Below are 20,551 nucleotides of genomic sequence, written 5' to 3'. Positions count from 1 at the left end.
AATAGAAAATATTTCATTAGACAAATATTTTATTTTTCACTATGCCCCATGAGAAAAAGAAGTGAAAAATGTTCACCCTTTTTATGGCACTACAAACTTATTGCCAAAAATAAAAAATAATGTTTCAATGCAAGTTTTATTTTAAATATATTGTTCTTTCTTGATGTATCATAGTTTTTAGATCAATTTTCCAGCCAGCTTAATTTGAAAAAAGTAAGTTATCTTAATTATTTCACGTTGCCCCACTTTCCCCTACTAGTAACCCTGGTAAGTGCTACTGTACAACACGATTTAGAAAAAAAGAATCAATGAAAGCCTACCTAGGACCTTATCTTTAAATGCTTTTTACTCAAAATTTGAAAATGTCCACGTACATCCCTTTGCTTCTTACTGCCTCAAATGTAAAATCAAATTACCGACTAGAAGGAATGTATTCGTAAGCAAGTTTAGTATATATGAAAGACTTTTAAAATGATTTTCAATTTCCCACTTTGATTTTGCTTTTGTGACTATTAAAATGTTACTAGGTGTGTTTATCTTTTCACTTCCGTGTTTCTCACATGCCATCTAGAAAAAATTAAATGCCTTTAAATTTTGTGTGTGCTCTGACTATCTGACCCGCGAAATTCATCTTAATACAAAATCGTCAATCAGGGTCAGGTTTTTAAAAAAATTTAAATTTAATGTTGTTTATAAGCTTTTGTTGTAATTACTCTCTCTTGCGGGAGACAAGCTTTTTAATTATTGCCAAAAATTATAATGAATTTTAGTAATTAAAAACTGTTAACATAGCAGCGTAAATATCAAATTAATTGACTGAATTTTAGTAATAACAATTTTTGAGTTTTGGGCGTTTGAAACTTATCGAATAAGACTGGCTTTTTAAGCTTTCCCTGACTTAAGTCATCAGTTTAAAAGTTTTTTTTCCCTTCATATCCATGCTTTCACCTTATTTTATAATTAACGTTCCTTCATATTCAATATTTTAATTTGATGAAACATTATTTTATTAGTTTAACCTACAAAAGTTTTTCTAATAACATTTGTACATAATTTAGATTTTATTGATTACTAGCTGCGTCGCACGGCTTTGCACGGTCTACCTAGAAAATAAAAGTGATGTCATGTGACGGATGTTCAACAATTAGGCTTAAATAAAAGAAAAAAAAATACTGCAGAATTTCCTGTCAAAATAATAATTCTTACATTCCGTTAACGGCAAATCTAAAAGTTCAGAATAAATTAAACACAACCCTCCATTTATTCAACTAAAATCCTTGATTATCTTCTGTTGGCAGAAAAAAAAACAAAAGGGTAAAATTTTACCTCAAAGCAAAAGCAAGAATTTTATTTGTTCTCACATTTGAGAAAAAGAATAGCAACATATCTTTCTTCACGCTAATTATTTAAATTGAACTCGTTGGCAAACGATAAATTTCCGATTTGACATGGATGTTCCATTAGACTTAAAAATGCTTATAAACTTTTTCTAGGTGATTTTACAGCCTTGTTTTTTTTTTAAATTCGAAAGGAAGAAAATCAACTTTAAAGGCATTTTTCGCTAGCTTTCGAATGAGACTTAAATCAAGCAAATCGATTAATTATTTCGGGTAGAAAGAGCCATTTCATTCCATTTTTGGACCCTAAAATAAATATTCGAACGGTTTAGTACTTTTGTGGCGTTTGAAACCCCCCTCCGACGTTCCTTTTCGTGTACCCAAGTACCTCCCTGCAAATTTGGTCGAGAATCGACGTAAACTGTGGATTTGTATATGGAACATATACAGGGTGTTCCGTTTCAACCTGCAAAAAGACCTTTACTTTCGCAACCGTTAGTCCTAGATGCACACTTCCAATTGCAAAAATGTTCAAAATCGGATGCAGAGTTTAAGATTATTGAAAGTTTGAAGCAAAAATAAAAATGAGTCAAAAAATACGAAATTTAACTTTTTATACGGCCCCCAGGTCCCCTACCTTATACATAGAGAAATAATCTCCGTTGCAAAACATTTCCAACACGAATAGTTTGAAATGAGTGTGACCAATATTCACCGAGATATCGAACGCAGCACATTTGTGACTTAAGCCACTTTACTAGGGATTGTAATACCGATATACCGAATACCGGTATTTCGAGCAATTTTGCAATTTCATAATACTGGTATTTGCTGAGGAAAATACCAGTATTTTCAGTATTAACTGAAAATAATACTAAACAAATTCAAAATAATAGAATATCAGAACTGTTCGAACAAAACTTGTCCCTGAGTCAAGAAAAATGAACGCATGCAAATTAAAAATACAAAAACTCATTATTCATGAATGGGTAAATCAATTTAAACAACTTTTCAGATATTATTTTATTAATTTATGGATCATTAACACATTGGAGAAATAGATAGATTTTTTATATGTTCAAAAAATTAGAATAATCTATTCCTTCAATGTGAATTTTAAAAAGTAGCGAAAATATTTTCATACCTGTTACCCTATAGTTTGTCACAAGTATGGAGCTTGGCGCTCGGATAATTTTACGCTCTTTTAAAAGCCTTTTACTGCTCAAAATGGGTCGTCAAGGTGATAAATTGGAAAAAAACGAAATTACATATTGTATCACTTCTTAAAGTTAGAAAAAATCTATCTAACTCAATTCAAATGAACCTTTTATAAGCTATGGTATGTAAGATTTTAACAGAATATAGAAGGACTGACCAAATAAAAAGTAACCGAAGTAAACGAAGTAGAAAAATTGTAACACCTGGAAGAGATGAACCCAAATTAAAGTAATTTGTCCAAAATAAATGTTGAAAAATGCTTCTTATGTCCATAAGTGTTGTACAGAATGCATAGTTATCTCATCCACGTCAACTACACTTGCACGGTTGCATAAACTGCAATTTTAATTGAGGATCTACGAAGTAAGACCAAAGATAAACATGAAGCAGAAACGTGCACGACTATCCTGTAGCAAAAAGAAGCTCAAACAGGGGCAACAACATTGGAAAAGTATTATATTCAGTGATGAATCTATTTTTGAAATGTCTGTAAACAAAAAAAGATGTTTGTGTTTGACGTTTAAAAAGAAAAGCGTATGAGAAATCTTGTGTAAAAGGTTCTCTCCTCTTTAACACATCCTTCTTGGTTTGTGGGTGCATGAGGGCTGCTAATATTGGGAACGATTTACAAGTGTTTAAAATTATATGTGTGCATACATTCCAGTTCAAATTGTTCGAGGTTTTGCAGTGTGATTTTGCGTATCATGGCATAACATTTGCATGAATTTTTGAATAGCAATGAAGAATATAAATACCTTTTTTTTTTATTATTTATTTTAATTTTAACTTTGACAACTTGTCATTCTTTTGAAAGGGTGATAAGTTCTAATCTCATCTTCTGTATGGTCCCTTAAAACTTTGAACTGGAATTTATCTCCTTGAGTTTTGGTCGCACAAGTGTCCAGTTTTTTTTTTGTGTTTGCATTAATTTTCAATGGAGATTATTTCTCTAAACATAAGTTAGGGGACATAGGGCCAGTATAAAAAGTTAAATGTTGTATTTTTTTGACTCATTTTTACTTTTACTTCAAACTTTCAATATCTTAACTCCGCACCTGATTTTGAACATTTTTGAAATTGGAAGTATGCATCTAGGACTAACGGTTGCGAAAATAGAGGTTTTTTTGCAGGTTAAAACGGAACACCCTGTATAAACTCTTTTGAAATTTATCAAAAAACAACTTCAGCAACAAGTAAGATGAATCTTTTTAATAACTTAAAACTTCTGACTCAGTCGATGAAACAAACTTACTGTTGCTGATATTTCACTTGATTAATAATAATTTTATTGAGACAGATTTTATGTTTGCGAAATAAATTGTGTCTCTTCACTTTCTGAAACTAAAGTGTTTAAAAATATGTCTTGTTTTCTATTGAGAAAATGCACAGAATTTCTAGATGAAGTAGCACAGTTATTTCTTATCTTTCCTTAATTTCAAAAATTCAAAACATTTCTCGAAGGTCTCCAATTTTTGCAAAACTTAGGAAAATGTAATCAAAGAGATCTTTGTAGATTCTGTTAGTATTTTTATTTTCCTTGTTCGATTTTAATTGGAATGTTAGAAATCTACCAGATGCATTGTTTGGAAGTCCTATGCAGTCATACTTTCAGTGATACATTTTAGCTATAAATATTTTTTATGAAAGTTCGAGTCAAAAGAAAGAAACATGTTTAGAACTTTTCTAGTTTGCCTTTGCAATTTATAAAATATTAAAGAAATATTTATTGTGTATCCCTGTCCTTTCTTTCTATTTAAAAGAATTGAAAGCTCATTTTGATCAAAGAGATCAAATCACTAATGATATTTCCTCTCCAATTACGTGATTAAAGTTCTATAATCCTTTAATTAGAAACTAAAATTCTCTGACAGAAGCGTTTTAAGCTAAATATGCCTCGATTTCAGCTGACATTTCGAGTGTTTTCAAACATTTATGCATGTAACTTGCTGAACCCGCACAGCTATGTGTGTGTGTCTGTTCTATGAGTTTGAAAAAAGTCCTTTGACCTTACGTAAATTTTCCCTCCCAACCGTGGCCCGACTATGCTTTTAAGGACATTGAGCACGAAATTTGTTTTGATGTCCTCTTCTCTCTCCCCTCCACCGATACTATATGGTGAAGGATAACAAGCAACGATAAAATTAAATGTTTTAAAAACCCCCATCTGAGTTGCAACTGTAGAATCAAGAAGGAAAATTGAAAATCCTTTTAAAAGTCTTATGTTATTAAAATCAATGTGAAGTATTTTATTTGCCATTAAATATAAAATGGCAACAGATAAAAATTTTGTTGCGCTTCATTTCTTCTCGGCCCAACAATGAATTCGGTTATCAATCGCGTGAATAAAAAGGCTTTGCCGTTATTAAAATCTGCTTTAAAAAACGTTATAATTCGAATTTTGTGAAACATGGAAGTTCCAAGCACATTATATCAGAAGCGGGAAAATTTTTCTCTTTATTTTAGTACTTAATTAAAATTTTTTTAACTATGTTTTCACTGCAAAAATCGTGAAAAACATTTTAGAGGTTTTTAGTTAATATCTTTGTTGGTTAATGTCATCCAAAGATGAAACCTAGATAAGAACACTCTCGATCAACTCTCCTTTCAAACAATTTTTTTTTTCAAAATCGGTCCATCCGCTTAGGCGCTAGAGTGCCTCAGACAGATACACAGATACATAGAGACGTCAAACTTATGATCCCCTTCCGTGTCGGGGCTCAGAGCAAATTTAGAGATATCTTATGCACACTACAGTATATATCATCACACACACACACACACACACGTATACTGCCGTGTGCAGGTATCTGCAGGAATGAGTTTTCGATATAATTGAAGAAACGCGTTTTGGATTCAACACTAACTATGGGGAAAGGTTGGAATTAGACGTCTTTTTCGCGCCTTTTTTTCACCGGAAACCAAATAAACGAGTTTGTACCAAAAAAAAAAAAAAAAAAAAAATTCCAGTTACTGCCCTTTACCTGCACACGGCAGTATAGATAAATCATACACATTATTCCTCAAAGGTATTTTTGCGACCAATGCAATAACTTAATTAATAATTCATCAAATTTCATAAGTAAGGTACGATTTAAAGATTTTTTTTTCACTGCTTTCAGTCGAAAAGAAACCAAAAACATTTTGGTAGTTTTTCGAAAAAAAAAAAAAAAAAAAAGGTTTTTATGATTTTTAATACGCATTGTTTTAATGTATAACGCCCGAGGAGGGAAGCCTTATTAGCTCAGTTGCTTAGAGTGTCGTGCTAATGGGTCTTACCATGAGTTTGTCATTTTTCAATGACTTTTTTTTTCTCAAAATATATTTGATCCAAATTTCCAAAAAAAAAATATAATCTAAAGTCACTGCAAGATTCTGAACCACAGTTGTACTGTTGCATTATACTCGAATGATCATGAATAATATTTCTTAAATGTGGTTTTGGGAGGAGGGTAGTTCTTCCATAATACTTTATGAAACCACAAAAGAAAGGTATCATTTTATCTTCTTTTTCACCGCCATCGGCGAAAAATAAACAAACAGTTCATATTGATACTGTTTTTTGTAAAATGGGGTCGTTTTTAAACATTGTAAAAGTATTTTTTCTGAAAGAGCATGCTTAAAAACATAGGATTTGATCATCCTCATATATATAATAGCCGATGATTGAGTAACACGCGTGTTAGAACAATGAAACTCGTGCCACGACATGATGATTTGATAATATGTTTTGGTAATATTTAACATGCAGGGAAAGGCTTTATTGCGACAAGGCTGAACTCGATCCGGTAACAAAACTGTTTTACTGGTAAGACTGTGTCATTTCAGGGGAATGAAGAAACGAAAAAATGGTCAACAATGAACGCTACCTACTGGAGTTTAGGGTTAATTTACTGGAGTTAGGGTTACATTTTCAACTATAAAAATATCACTAAACAGGCAATGCCTTCGATCAAATGTAGAAGAGTAGAAGCAATTTTCACCCGTCCTACCTTTACCCGTCAAAACACTTTTTTTTTCTGTTTCTTTGACTTTCTTTGATAATGGATTTTAAACTTGCGTAAGTTTTTGTCATCAGTAAACTGTTTTCAAAACATTTGACTACTCCAATTATAAAGTAACTTGCTAAGTTTTAAATCCAATATCAAAGAAAGTAAAAAATTGTTTTCTAAATGAATTGAAGAAAATTAAATGTAAAAGTATGTACAAATATATGATTTTCTTTTTTTCCCTTGCTTTTACGGTGAACTGGTTTCTTTTTTAACACGCTTTTATTAGCTTCACCTGTATATATGTATGTATGTATGTATGTATGTATGTATGTATGTATCTTGTAACGGAATTTTGCAGCTCAAATTTCGCCCACTTCCTGCGATCGGATTCTTTTGAAATTTGGCACGCGACCTCAGACCCGATGACAATGCAATATTCTATAATCAAATTAATTAATTAACTCTTTTAATTGTTAGTTTCCTCCAATTTTAATCAATATTTTGGCATAAATCCAACAATGTGAAAAAGGAAAATTTTCAAAAAATACATAAAAAAATGCTCGCAAAAATTATTTAAAAATATCTACGAAAACCTTTAATTTTTCTGCATCAGACAAAATTTGTCCCAATGTTCCAAGGTAATTAGAACATGAAATATAATTGTTTTTAACTAATTTCATGCCAAATTTAGGTGAGCCTTCAATTGGGAAATTCATTGCTGATCAGGCCATTGTTGAACAAAACTTTTATTCAAATGCATCTCAAATTTTCAAAGTAATGTAGATATGATTTCCACAAACTACATCGATGACTCAGTAGCTTCCCATCGGGGTGCCCTTGTTTTAACTTTAAGATATTACCTCGCACTCGTGTTATGAATAATTTCGTCGCCTGATAATTCTCCAACATAAGACTAAAAAACAGAAAAATAAAATAATAGTTTAAAAAACTAAAAAAACACGCTTTCGTAGCAAAATGAACTAAAAAGTGAAAAATAATCTTTGGATGATAGTAGTTGACCATTCACTTAATTTTAATGTAATACAAAAAAGCGTGGGGGGGGGGGCTTCTTATCAGTTGTCTTGAATTTCCACCATTTGTTGTCCAAGCAAAAATGTTAGTAGACAGCACCCCACGGTTTTTTGTATTACATTAAAATTAAGTGATTGGTCAACTACTATCATCCAAAGATTATTTTTCACTTTTTAGTTCATTTTACTACGAAAGCGTGTTTTTTTAGTTTTTTAAACTATTATTTTATTTTTTAACACGCTTTTACTAGCTTCACCTGTATGTATCTTGTAACGGAATCTTGCAGCTCAAATTTCGCCCACTTCCTGCGATCGGATTCTTTTGAAATTTGGCACGCGACCTCAGACCCGATGACAATGCAATATTCTATGATCAAATAATTTAATTAACTCTTTTAATTGTTAGTTTCCTCCAATTTTAATCAATATTTTGGCATAAATCCAACAATGTGAAAAAGGAAAAATTTGAAAAAATACATTAAAAATGCTCGCAAAAATAATTAAAAATATCTACAAAAACCTTTAATTTTTCTGCATCAGGCAAAATTTGTTCCAATGTTCCAAGGTAATTAGAACATGAAATATAATTGTTTTTAACTAATTTCATGCCAAAATTTAGGTGAGCCTTCAATTGGAAATTCATTACTGATCAGACCATTGTTGAACAAAACTTTTATTCAAATGCATCTCAAATTTTCAAAGTAATATAAATATGATTTCCACAAACATACATCGATGACTCACAGTAGCTTCCCATCGGGGTGCCCGTGTCTTAACTTTAAGATATTACCTTGCACTCGTTTTATAAATGATTTCGTCGCCTGATAATTCTCCAACATAAGACAAAAACAGAAAAATAAATAATAGTTTAAAAAACTAAAAAAACACGCTTTCGTAGCAAAATGAACTAAAAAGTGAAAAATAATCTTTGGATGATAATAGTTGACCAATCACTTAGGAAGTTCTCACTAGGAAGTTCTAGTTAATGTACGAGTAATTTAAAGGTGAAGCATTGAGAGAAAGAAATTGCAATGCTTTGTAACTCGTTTTCACTGCTAATCTCAAACATACACCTGTCGCGATAAAAATAATCTTAAACCGATAATCTCAATTAAACCGTTTCTCACCGTGTTCTGATGATTTAAGTAGTTTTTTATGCGATTTTAAAAGGAAAAGCTGTATTTGTTCAGTTAAGCCAGCACTGTTCTCTTTCACGAACGATAGATTTTCAATAAGAATCTGGGCGTGGTTATTAATTTGAATATCGTTCTGGGAAGAGCAACTATGCTGCACTCATTCTTGCCAAAGTTGGTTCTTCTGTGTGTATTGCTGTGCGATGTAAATGCAGTAAAAAAATGCTACAATCTTAAAAAAGATGGATTGGTTCCAACGTACGTTGATAAAGTGACGCCACAATGCAAGGTAAGTAATAAAATCATCTCTGATATTTATATATACATTTTAACTCCCTTAATAAGACCACGGTTAATATGAAATCATGGCTAGAACGAACACATTGTTTGTCATGTTTGGTATGCTTTTTAATTTACATTCAAAATATTTAGAATACTACGTGCGTTACAAAGAAAGTCTCGAAGAAGACAAACAAAAATTTCTCACATCTTCACTAGAAATTTTTGTGATTAAATTCTGTAATTTTCTTTTTTGAAAATCATTCATCTTTTTGTGAGATTGTAAAGGCGTACGTATCGAGAAGAAATTGTTAAATATTTTGCCCAGAGAAAGCCATATGCATTGAACTCTCACTTGTTCACCGAACAAAGGGACCAACAGAAAAAGGCGCATAAGTAAAAAAAACGCAATAAAAGTTCTAGTGAGAGCCTTAATATGAATGTTTCTAACGGAAATAGATTGATATTAATAATGGTTTGATAAATACTGTAAAAATATTCGGCAGTTACAATAATAAAACGAAAACAAAAATTTTGACTAAAGCTAACGAAATATTTGTTAAGAACAAATAACAAAAATTTCAAAATAATGATATAGTTTCTGACGAAAGTCCGGGTAAGATTTAAAAGATGAAATTTTCAGACGAAGCAAGGTGTTGGGACAATGAAGATGGAAGAAAAAAGAAGATGAAATGTTTTATAAGTTAAAACTATATTTTCTGCAACTCTGTCAGAAATTTCTAAACGGAAACTTTGTGCAAGAAAGTTGGTTGCGTCGCATTAAAAATTTTAATTTCAACATGAAAAAAAAAAAAAAAAGGTAACTCTGGAAGTATGAATAATTTCTTAAGCATCATAGCTTATTTAATATTTTATATAGGTGAAGTTCAGCAAAGATGTTTCAGCTAAATGTGGAAATAAACTGCTATTTGGTGCTACTGCTACCGAGCCAACTATAAAGTTTAACTTGCCGCAGAGAAATTGTATAAACGGCACTATTATATCAATTGGTGAGTAAAATGCACTTATACTGTTACATTGAACTAGGTAATTATTCGACATTTACATTATTTGAAAAAAAAAAAAAAATCTATGCTTTCTGCCTTTGCATTTTCCATTCATCGATTCACACTTTTATGAACAGTTAAATTTGTGACAAAATTAATCTTATCGCCATAAATTTCTTACTTTGTAAGCAATACAGTGATCAACAAAGCTTTTTTTTTCTATTTGAAAAAGGTCATAAAAATAGCAAGTAAACAAACATTACATAATTAAAAAAAAGCAGATGCGCACACTACACTACTTCTTGTTTCTATAAAAAAAATAGATGTTTTTAATCGTGCAAAAGAATGGATGCGTGGACATACACTGCTCGACGTTAAAAATGCAACACCAAGAAGGAGTGTTCAGAAATTTATGCAAATTTTAGAGTAGACGTACATCACTGAGTTATGTCCGACGCACGTGATGTAAGATATAAGGGAAGGAACCTGCAGAATGGGCAATATTCGAGTCGTTATTTCTGACTGGAGAATTATCGAAGAAATTTTGTTTTTGTTTTGGAGGATACGTGTAACACGAGAGAATGCCAAGCCGCCGTCAACGAAGACACTTCCAGCAGATCGACGATTTTACGAGCGGTATGGTGATCGGACTGAGATGGGGAGCTGGTCCGTAAGTCAAATCGCAGCTGATACCCACATGGATGCGAGCACGGTGCATCGTCTGTGCCGAAGATGGTTGGAACAACGAAATGTGGCAAGATTGAGGGGTGCAGGGGCAGCTAGAGTGACGTCAGAACGCGTGGATCGCCGCATCCACCGACAAGCTGTAGCAGTCCCACAAGTCTCTTGTTCCTCGATTCTGCAGCAGGTGCAAGATACCCTGAATGTTCCCGTGCCAACCAGAACCATTTCCCGTCGTTTGATCGCACGTGGTCTGCAATCACGGCGTCCGCTAAGAAGACTGCCATTGATCCCACAACATAGACAGCAAACGTTTAGTATGGTGCCGGACTAGAGCGACGTGGATGACAGAATGGCGAAATGTCGTGTTCTCAGATGAATCCCGCTTCTGTTTATCCAGTGATAGTCACCTCATGTGTGTGTGGCGGCGTCGACGTGGAGACAGATCTAATCCGGCAGTAACCATGGAACGTCCCACCGCACGACAACGTGGTATAATGGTTTGGGGCGCAATTGCGTACAATTCCATATCACCTCTAGTTCGTATTCAGGGCACTATGACGGTCCAACGATGCTTGAATAATGTGCTACGGCCGGTGGCAATCCCTTACCTTCAAGGGCTACCTAATGCAATTTTTCAGCAGGATAACGTCCGACCACACAGTGCTCGCATGTGCCAACATGCTCTCCAGGGCACACAGATGCTTCCCTGACCACCATACTCTCCTGACCTGTTACCAGTCGAACATGTGTAGGATGTGATTGGACGCCGTTTGCAGACTCTGTCCCTGCACCGTTCTGAAGACGAACTGTGGCAAATGGTTGAAAGGGAATGGAGAGCCATCCCTCTGGACACCATCCGCACCCTTATTGACTCATGCCTAGACGTGTTTCTTCGTGTATCGCTGTTCGCGGTGGTCCTACATCCTACTGAGCCGACGCCGTTCTCGCTCTGTATTCTGCCTATCATTTTGAAATTAAGGTCATTTACTATTCCTTCCTGTCTCTGTCTTTTTACCAAATTTCATCATTTTCTGACCACTCCTTCTTGGTGTTGCATTTTCAATGTCGAGCAGTGTATGTACGTTCGTTAGAAGCAATACGTCTTAAATGAATAGCCTCTAACATTTTCTACACACGTGAAAGCATGATGAACATATAGATAGAGACTTATGTACTTTTGAGTTGTGTACTTCCCCGTGGTACTTAACTTGGCTCACTTTAAATCTTGACGACAATTTTTTATTTTGTGCATTGCCGTCATGCTTGGTCAAAGTTGCAAAGAAATCCACTTTCAATCGTAAAGAAAGATCTTCTTATTATCGTCTGTGATCTAAATCTAAAATTGCATAAAAACTGTATGAGCGTGTATAAGGCAAAACTACAATATAGCAATGCCTTAGAGTAAGCCACTTTAACTAATTAATTACATCCATAGTTTGTTGCAAACCTATTTGCAAAATTTTTTTTCACAGAGATTCATTTTATAAATATTGACATTTTTCAAATGATTCAATGGATTACTCGCTAAATATTGCAAAAAGCACTAAATTGAAACCAGATTCGAAAAATTATTATTTTTTGCCTGTTCGAAAATTTATGTCGCCAACTTGACGATACATCACCAAGTTGGCGACATAGGCTTGGGGACCATAACCTTGACAAATTTTAACATTACTCAAGCTTGTAATGAAATTGATACTGATTCGCTCCCCAAAACGTGTAAAAGGCACCTTTTGGAAAATTCGAATGGGATCAAAAGGGAAAGTGCACTACTAGACTGCACTTAAAGTCTACATTCAAATTGCAACCTTTTACGGCATACCGTTTTCAGTTATGCGAGATACGTACATACCAGGGGCGGCAAATAGGGGGGTCAAGAGGGGGCGGTCGCACCCCCAAAGTTTTCACTGAGAATAATAAGAAAAGGGGTAAATTCAATATAGATAACTTAGAAAATGATTTGCCTGCAATTTCAGAACAGAAAAAACTGATTGAGAGTAATGGTTTGCCTTAACTAAAGAAGTAATCTTTTCATATGGATTAAATATTTAAAAATTGTGTAATCTATATTATGATGGTGCATCTTGTATGAGATGTTCGTACAGTGTTGCGACTGCGCAATTTTTGCACGTAAACTCCATGTCATTTTACGTAAATTTAATGCTCATATTCTAACTTAATGTTTAGTTAGTAAGTGTTCATTGTTTCCTTGTACTTGAAACACATTTTAGTAACTCGATATATTATATGATTTCATAGAAACTTTTTGAAAAGATATGCTCTTTTTGAAAAACTTCCCATATCAAAAGATACTTTCACATTATAAATATATCTTCAGGCTATTTACTTAACAATCTCTGAGTGACACAAATGGTATTCAAGAGTTAAACCTATAAAAGCTCCCTGGAAGAATTACTGGAAAGCGACCTTCTCAATGATAGAAAATCTAATATTATTTTAATATGTATGACTTTGTTTGAATTTTTGTTTACTTTATTTCCTGCAGAGCGTTTTGTGAACAACGCTACACTACAGGGGCGGACTGACCAGGTCAGCTTGTCGAGGATCCCCGACTGGGCCAACCACCGAGTGGGCCACTTCAAGCAATTTTTTTTTCTTGAACTTAATACATTTTAAATTTACATAACATTCTTTAAAGTGTCATAGTAAAAAAAAAAAAACCATGTAATTCGCATACTCTATGCGAAAAAAGCGTTTGGAAACAGGTTTATTTTTTTTTCCATCCTACGCAGGGACCAAAGTAAATGGCCGAAGTTCACACATGCGAATGCTTTCCTGTCTTATCAACTTTCTCTCTAGTTTTTAGAGCTCTGTGGGCCATGGCTTCCGCATTGAGGAAACGGGAGGGGGCCAAAAAAATTGGGGTCCGACAAGGCCTGAAAGAGGGCCCGGGACGAAAAAAGAGCGTTAAGAACTTATATTTGTACGTCTATTAACAAAAATTGAAAGGACTTGCACCATTAGACAAAGCGGCCCCAGCTCAGCTATAAATGCGTGGGCCATGCTTTGGGGGGTAGGGGGGAGGGAGAGAAGGGATACCCGACCCAGTTCCGAGCCTGAAGGAGGTCCGATCCGAGATTTTTTAAATGAGGGGTGAAATATATGTAAGGACGTAGGGATAAACAAGATAAAAGTGGGTCCGTAAAAGTCATTTGTGACGGGCACCAAAATTTCCGTGCACGCTCATAGTATTCACTGGTTGTGACAGATTCAACTAAATGCTTTCAGTTGGCAAGATATTTCATTGATTTATAGTTAATTATCGCTATGCGAGTATTTTGATCTCAGAATCGCATACGGGAAAGCAAGTCTGAAAACTGAATCTGAAGCAGGAAAATTTCGACTTAGAAGAGAGAGCTCCTGAACATAGGCGGATTTAGGACTGAATTCTAAGGGTGGAGGAGGGGGAGGCAAGGTTTCAGAGTTCGTTTTCAGAGTTTTGATTTCGAAAATTCACGGGAGGGCAGTAGCCACTTACGCACTCTATAAGCCGTCGTACTAAACAAAATAGAAAATCATGTTTCTTAGACTTCAATTACAAACAATTTTCCCTGGAAAACTACTTTTTTTTTGTCTAATGCTACCAAAGAGAACTTTAGAATGTGTTTTTAAGAAGGGAAAACTCCTAAATTTCCATATAATTCCCGTAAACTCATCCAAAGAAAATTTGTATTGGCGTTTAGTCTCATTGTAAAAAATTTTAGAACTCCCGAATCATCTTCTAATTTGAGAACCCCTAGTCTCATAAGCGTAAGTCTTATAACGCAAAAAAAAAAAAAAAAAAAAAAAAAAAAAAAAAAAAAAAAAAAAAAAAAATTCCGAGTTATAGGAACCCCCTCATCCTCTAACATATATCCCAAAATTGCGTTTTTACAACTTCAATAACAGAATTTTCCGGGGACAGTCCCCAATGCGTTTTTAAGGCTTCAAAAATTTCCGAGGGACTATCTGCAAGCCAAATCATTTCCCTTGCGTTACTACCAAATGTAGCCTGAGTTGAGTTAAAAAAAATGTCTTTTGAAATTGCGTCTAAAATGAGATACCGAACCCAGTGTCAGTTTGGCATGAATTTCAAAATATTCAAAATACTCCTAGGTCTGCTCCTCCCTTACAAACAATCATTTGGGCGCTCCTGATCCTCACAGCTCATGAAAAGTGATTGGTGGTATATATTATTATTTCATGTCCACCTTGAGCGCCAATTAAAGGTCCTTATGTCATTGGTATCTCTCGCAATTGCGACGCTTACGACACCACACATTGTTTTCTGAACCAACAAAACTTGTACATTATTAAATTTTGATTAAATGATATTATAATAATAAATATAAATTATCTGAGAAAACATTTGTTCACATTTTGATAAAGTAACTTTAACTTTTGATATTTTAGTAAAATTACTGTTCACAAGAAAAAAATCCAAAAAAGCAAACAATAATATCGCCACCATCAGTTTCCCACGTCTACTTCCAAAAACATTTTCACTTTGCTGTGTTGCCCCCCTCCCCCCTCTTACTGTCATATGTCTACCAATGCGCAATGCTTCAAAAATGATAACACCAGGTGACTTTTTCGTCTTTTTGTTGAAAATTTTCGTCCCCCCCACCGAAACAAAATTCTGGCTACGGCCTTGCCCGATGCTCCCTTGTTCCATTAGTTTTACCAAGGGCAACCTTAAATTGCATTTCTAAAACTTCTCATTTCGGAGAATGTCTGGGAAGAACCCTCCACACTCTATTGTAAACATAGATAGACTAAAATAGACTTCAAATTTGAAAAAAAAAAGTTAAGATAACAAAATTGTGGGAGAACCCCTTTTTCCTCTCCTCAGCGTTACCGAAAATTGGATCGGAAAAATCGTGGAACCTTCCAACCGAACTTAAGAATTGAAGACTCCGTTATTAAGCGCGTCGAAAATCCCAAATACCTGGGAGTGTTTTTAGATCCAGAACTGAGATTTATAAAACATACGAAAATTACAGCAAACAAAAGTCTAAAAAAATTGAACATCCTCCGCAAACTCTGCGGCACCAACTGGGGCTCAAGATCATCAACGTTAAAAAGCACCTACTGCACCGTCATCAGGCCAGTACTCGAGTACTGTTCCCCCATTTGGGCACATGCATCCGAATCTGCCAAAGAGACTTTAGACTCAGTCCAATATAGAGCTTCCAAAATCATCATTGGTGCAGTATCCTCTGCTAATAACACCAAGGCTGAACTCGAAAGTGGTCTTGTTTCCCTCGAGAACAGACGGAAACCCTCTACTGTAAAGTTCACATATAAAATCAGAAGCCACAATAAAGACCACATTGCCCACAGAGCCTTCAACGCTTGGACAGGCACATCAAGGCTTCAGAGATCATCAACGCTGCAGTTAGACAGGGATATCAGAAGAGCCATTGGTCTTGCCCATTCCTCCTTGGACATAACTCAAGAACCACTCTCTACTTTTAGACCTCCTAAGAGTACTAAAATCAATACCTACCTACTTGAACCATGCTCTAAGAAGGAACCAAATCAAATGTTATTACAGAAAGGCGAAGACTATTCGTTCACTTGCAAAAGAAAACAGTGTATTAATCTACACAGATGGTTCCTCTGACATTGACTGTAATAGAGGTGGCGCAGGAATCTCCATCATTTATCCCTCAGGAAATAATGTCAAGCTTAAAATACCCACTGGCCAAATCGCCTCAAACTTTACTAGCGAACTTGTCGCTATTAAAGAGGCTCTTGCTCATTGTCTTTCTTCCCCTACTCCTGAAGACCTAATAGAAGAAATCGTGATTTTTTCCGACTCAAAATCAGCACTTGAAGCCATACGTAACGGTATGACAGGACTGACACAAGAAATTAATTTTTTTCTCCACTCACTCAAGACAACCTGCATTCTCCAGTGGATCCCAGCTCATGTCGGAATCGAGGGAAATGAGTGTGCAGATGCCCTTGCAAAGGAGGCACGTGACCAAGACCAACCACTAACAGCCACCTTCAAAGACGTTAATGCTGTAGCCAGGCGAAGGATCTATAATCAGCTTTTCAGCAATGCAACAATCCCTAACCTCCACTGCCCAAGAAACCTCTCTTCTACAATAACTAGGCTACGTACTGGACATTTCAAGGGCATGAAGATTCTACCAAATAATTTTAAATCCTATCCCATCTGCAAGCACTGTATCTATTCACAACTAACCCCGGATCATGTCTTTAATTGCCAGGCCATTGTTTGCTCCCTCCTCCAACTTGGAGCACCACCACATGAAATCCTTTACAGTCATCGGGCTCCAGAATTAGCGGATCTTGTTTTTAAGACTTTTGGAGCCATTTAAACCTTTCGCACTCTGCACTTCTTTGGACACGACAACAACAACAAACAACCGAAAATTGTAAGTTTGCGGTTTTCGACATCAACTTTGAAAACAACGCTTGGAAGGGAACTAGAACCCCTTCTCCTAATCCTTTTCTCCTTAGACGCATGTAGATCAACCAATTTCGAAAAAATTCCGAGGGAATAACCTTATTCCTCCCTTTCCTTGCGTCCTTCCTATGTTGTCAGTATAGAAGCCTAAAGATGCGCCTTTTCAGACTTATAATCATTAGTATCCTTCTTTGAAGGCACATTAAAAAAGTGTCAGTGTTAGTTTAATTTTACGTTTCACACTTTTCTTTTTTTAGAACTTTAAAACTTGATTTAGAAACTTAACGGAAAATAGGAACTAGCGGTACTTTAATATCTTTGCTTGACTCGAAAGAATCGAGATTCCGTACTGGTTAATTTAACTTTTTTAATTTACAAAGTTGGGCCAAGGTACTCTTTTGCCGACTGTGCCAAAGTCAGCCAGTCCGCCCCTGCTACACTCTATCATTAAAATTTCAATATCAATTATTGGATTGACAATTGAAACTCTGTAATTTTCGCGCTAATGCATACTTGAACCAAGTGTGGAACTTTGTGACAGAACTTTTTATAACAGTTTTTATTGTATGCCAATGTAGAAGAGGTGACAAAACCCATATGAAGTTGCAGTCAAATTATTAAATTAATATTTTGAATAAAATAATCAATTTCTCAAGAAATTGAGGTAGGATTTGATGAGATACATTCCTCTTTGGTCTTAAATTCAATATTATGTAAGTTGGTTATAGAAAATGAAAATGAAAATATTACACTTATACACTAGCGCAGTCAGAAATTCTTCTGGGGGATTTTTTTTTTTGGTGAAAAATACTTTTTGGAGTGGTTCTTTTGATCAAAAATTTCTGGAGGGTTTTTTTTTGGATGAAAAATACGTTCTGAAGGGGATTTTTTTTATAATCAAACAGCCCTTTCATATGCATAAACTGCTGCATTAGAATTTGCGTTTATGTTAAAACCAATGGCTTTGGGGGGGGGGGGGGGTTCCCCCCTTCGCTGCGTCACTGCACTTAAAAAAAAGTTATAGCATCAGGGAAGAGTAATTGTTTTGTGAATTACGACTTTACTTTTTAATGACGCAAAATAAATACTAGCTCAATTTAAAAAGCTTTCTTGGTTATTACAAAGAGAAATATGAAGGAAGTGTGTTTTTTAACATAACTTTCTTGCTTCTATTGTTTTTGGTCTATTTCAATCTGGTCAGTCATTTTAAAGATGACTTTTGTGTCTGAGGAGGTTAGAGAATTACTTTCGAAGAGAAATGTGGGAAGTAAGACCTTTATCTTTAGCTATACTGGAAATAAAGCAAAACACTGAATATTGAGTAAATATAGTTCCAAAATTTTTTGTTCTTCCTGACCCGAAGAATATCAGACTAAAACTTTACTAAAAAATAAAAACTAGTACCGAAATATTTTGCGAGATAACTTGTTACAAAATAAATTTGAAGCTTTGTTCGAAAATATTTTAATTGTTCTTAACAACCCTAATTATTCTTAACATTAAAACCGTTTTATTATTATTCCTTCCTGTTAACCAATATTTATTTTATACCGTACTGTGGAAATTCATGTTCAAGAAACTCGACTCCCCAAACGAAATGCTGAAATGCCGCCCCTGGTATACGCACACACATACGTATACACCACGTCACGAGAAAACTCGAGGTATTTCACTAGGGGATCATCAAAATGGATATTTCAGGCATTCATACGTTCTTAGGTACATATGCACGTGCGGTCCCCCCGCCGGGGGCCGAGAAAATCATTCAACAGTCATTCGAGAGTGAGCAAAATGGTAATTTAAGCCAATATGTAAGTGAAAATTTTTTCGCGTTTGCAATAGTACTTCCTTCATTCTGTAAAAAGAAGTAAGTATTTATTTAGGGTGTTTCCTTCTATTTTCACAGCTATCTCAGTTTTTAAAATTTTGCAACTTTATTTCTCCCATGAAAATAATTTCGAATGTATGGCTGTATCAATATATAAGTCTGTTATTCTGTGTAGAAGTTTACTTGGTTTACTTACTACAGTATAACCGGTAATAATGTAATTTCGGATGCTTAACTCAACCAGAGCCGGATCTATGGGGGAGGGGGATCTTCAGGCGGCGACAAATTTGAGTGGTGTTTCGGGCAGGAAAAAGAGACTTATTCTAAGAAAATCTGGAAAGTACTCTGGGTTATTATAATATTGAAAATATGAAACTGAAAAAAAAAAAAAAAATGCAAAAGTAAACTATGAAAATTTAACTTAACAGATACGTTAAAAATTGTGTAGGTAGAATTTCATGCTTTCTCGTTTATTTTGCTGACGACTGAAATTGACTTACAGAGTCATTTATTTTCAAAAACATGGGGCTGCATGTTTTACAAAAGAAGTCAGTAAAACCGGGAAGCGAGCAGCAAGCGACTCCTTACACAGGCGTGTTTAGGTGTTAAATAGGGGATAAATAAGCACTTTTTGTGCGATTGAACTACATATGTGTACGAGGCATTTAAATAGATTCGTACTTAGCAGAATCAAATAAAAATGTACTAAATATTGATAGTACCATCGACTGGCTTCTGGTGTAGGCACCGTGCTCCCACCTATGGTGGCGTATTTTAAGGAGCGGCATATTTTACAATGTCAATATATATATATATATATATATATATATATATATATATATATATATATATATATATATATATATATATATATATATATATATATATATATATATATATATATATATAGTTATTGAAACTTGAAGTAAAATATTCCACATTTAGACAACGCAAACGCAGCTAGAGTATTAAATGTATATACTTATATTATACAATTTAATGTCACACTCGTATGTAGCACAATGGCAAGTGTACTAAACAACAAGAAACCCAAAAGAATATTAACAATGTAACAAGGGCGCCCATATAGGAGGGCAATGGGGGGCTCGGGCCCCCCTTTGAAATTAGAACTTCCTTGCTTTTAGTACTTTTTTCATTGCAAAAATGTAAAAACATTTCTTCTCCAGTCATTAATGAATAAGTTATTAGAAATGTCAAATTTTGATGACTCTAATCCGTCCTGAAATCAGTTTCCACGGGGAAAATATCCAGCTAAACCACAGGGAAAATATTTGAGCCCCCCCCTTGCAACTTTGCATATGGGCGCCCATGTAATGTAAATTGAAAACCATGTAAATAGGAAAAGTTGAACAATATTAACATTAAGATAAGTAATAGAATGCTCCGTAACTGCTACGTTATCAAAGAGCTGCAGCAGTTGCATATTATAATAATTTACAGGTTTCTATAGAGGTCGGTAACGCACAAGTCAGCGAGTATTTGCATTTTTATCAAATTAGCAAGAATTTACTTGTTTATTTCAACTGCGTGGTAGGCTTAGTATTGGTTGACATTAAACGAGTATTATAAAAGATGACAAGTT

At 34.7% G+C, this 20,551-nt stretch overlaps 1 protein-coding gene across 3 annotated transcripts in view; it reads left to right on the top strand.

The window, feature by feature from the left end:
- Positions 1-8,742: 8,742 nt before the first annotated feature.
- The window catches only part of LOC129235147 (26 kDa secreted antigen-like), a 103,979-nt gene continuing 92,170 nt past the window's right edge, over positions 8,743-20,551 (top strand). Inside the window, exons 1-2 of one of the 3 annotated variants that reach the window (XM_054869017.1) lie at positions 8,745-8,997; positions 9,868-9,997. In XM_054869017.1, the coding sequence (XP_054724992.1) occupies positions 8,860-8,997; positions 9,868-9,997 (268 nt within the window). In that variant the 5' untranslated portion in view covers positions 8,745-8,859. Of the gene's footprint in view, positions 8,998-9,867; positions 9,998-20,551 lie in introns of all 3 variants that reach the window. The other 2 variants (XM_054868872.1, XM_054850111.1) reach the window with 2 other exon arrangements.

Source organism: Uloborus diversus, chromosome 1 (assembly GCF_026930045.1).
Source record: "Uloborus diversus isolate 005 chromosome 1, Udiv.v.3.1, whole genome shotgun sequence".
Lineage (NCBI taxonomy): Eukaryota > Metazoa > Arthropoda > Arachnida > Araneae > Uloboridae > Uloborus > Uloborus diversus.
This window is presented reverse-complemented; position numbering and strand designations above follow the sequence as displayed.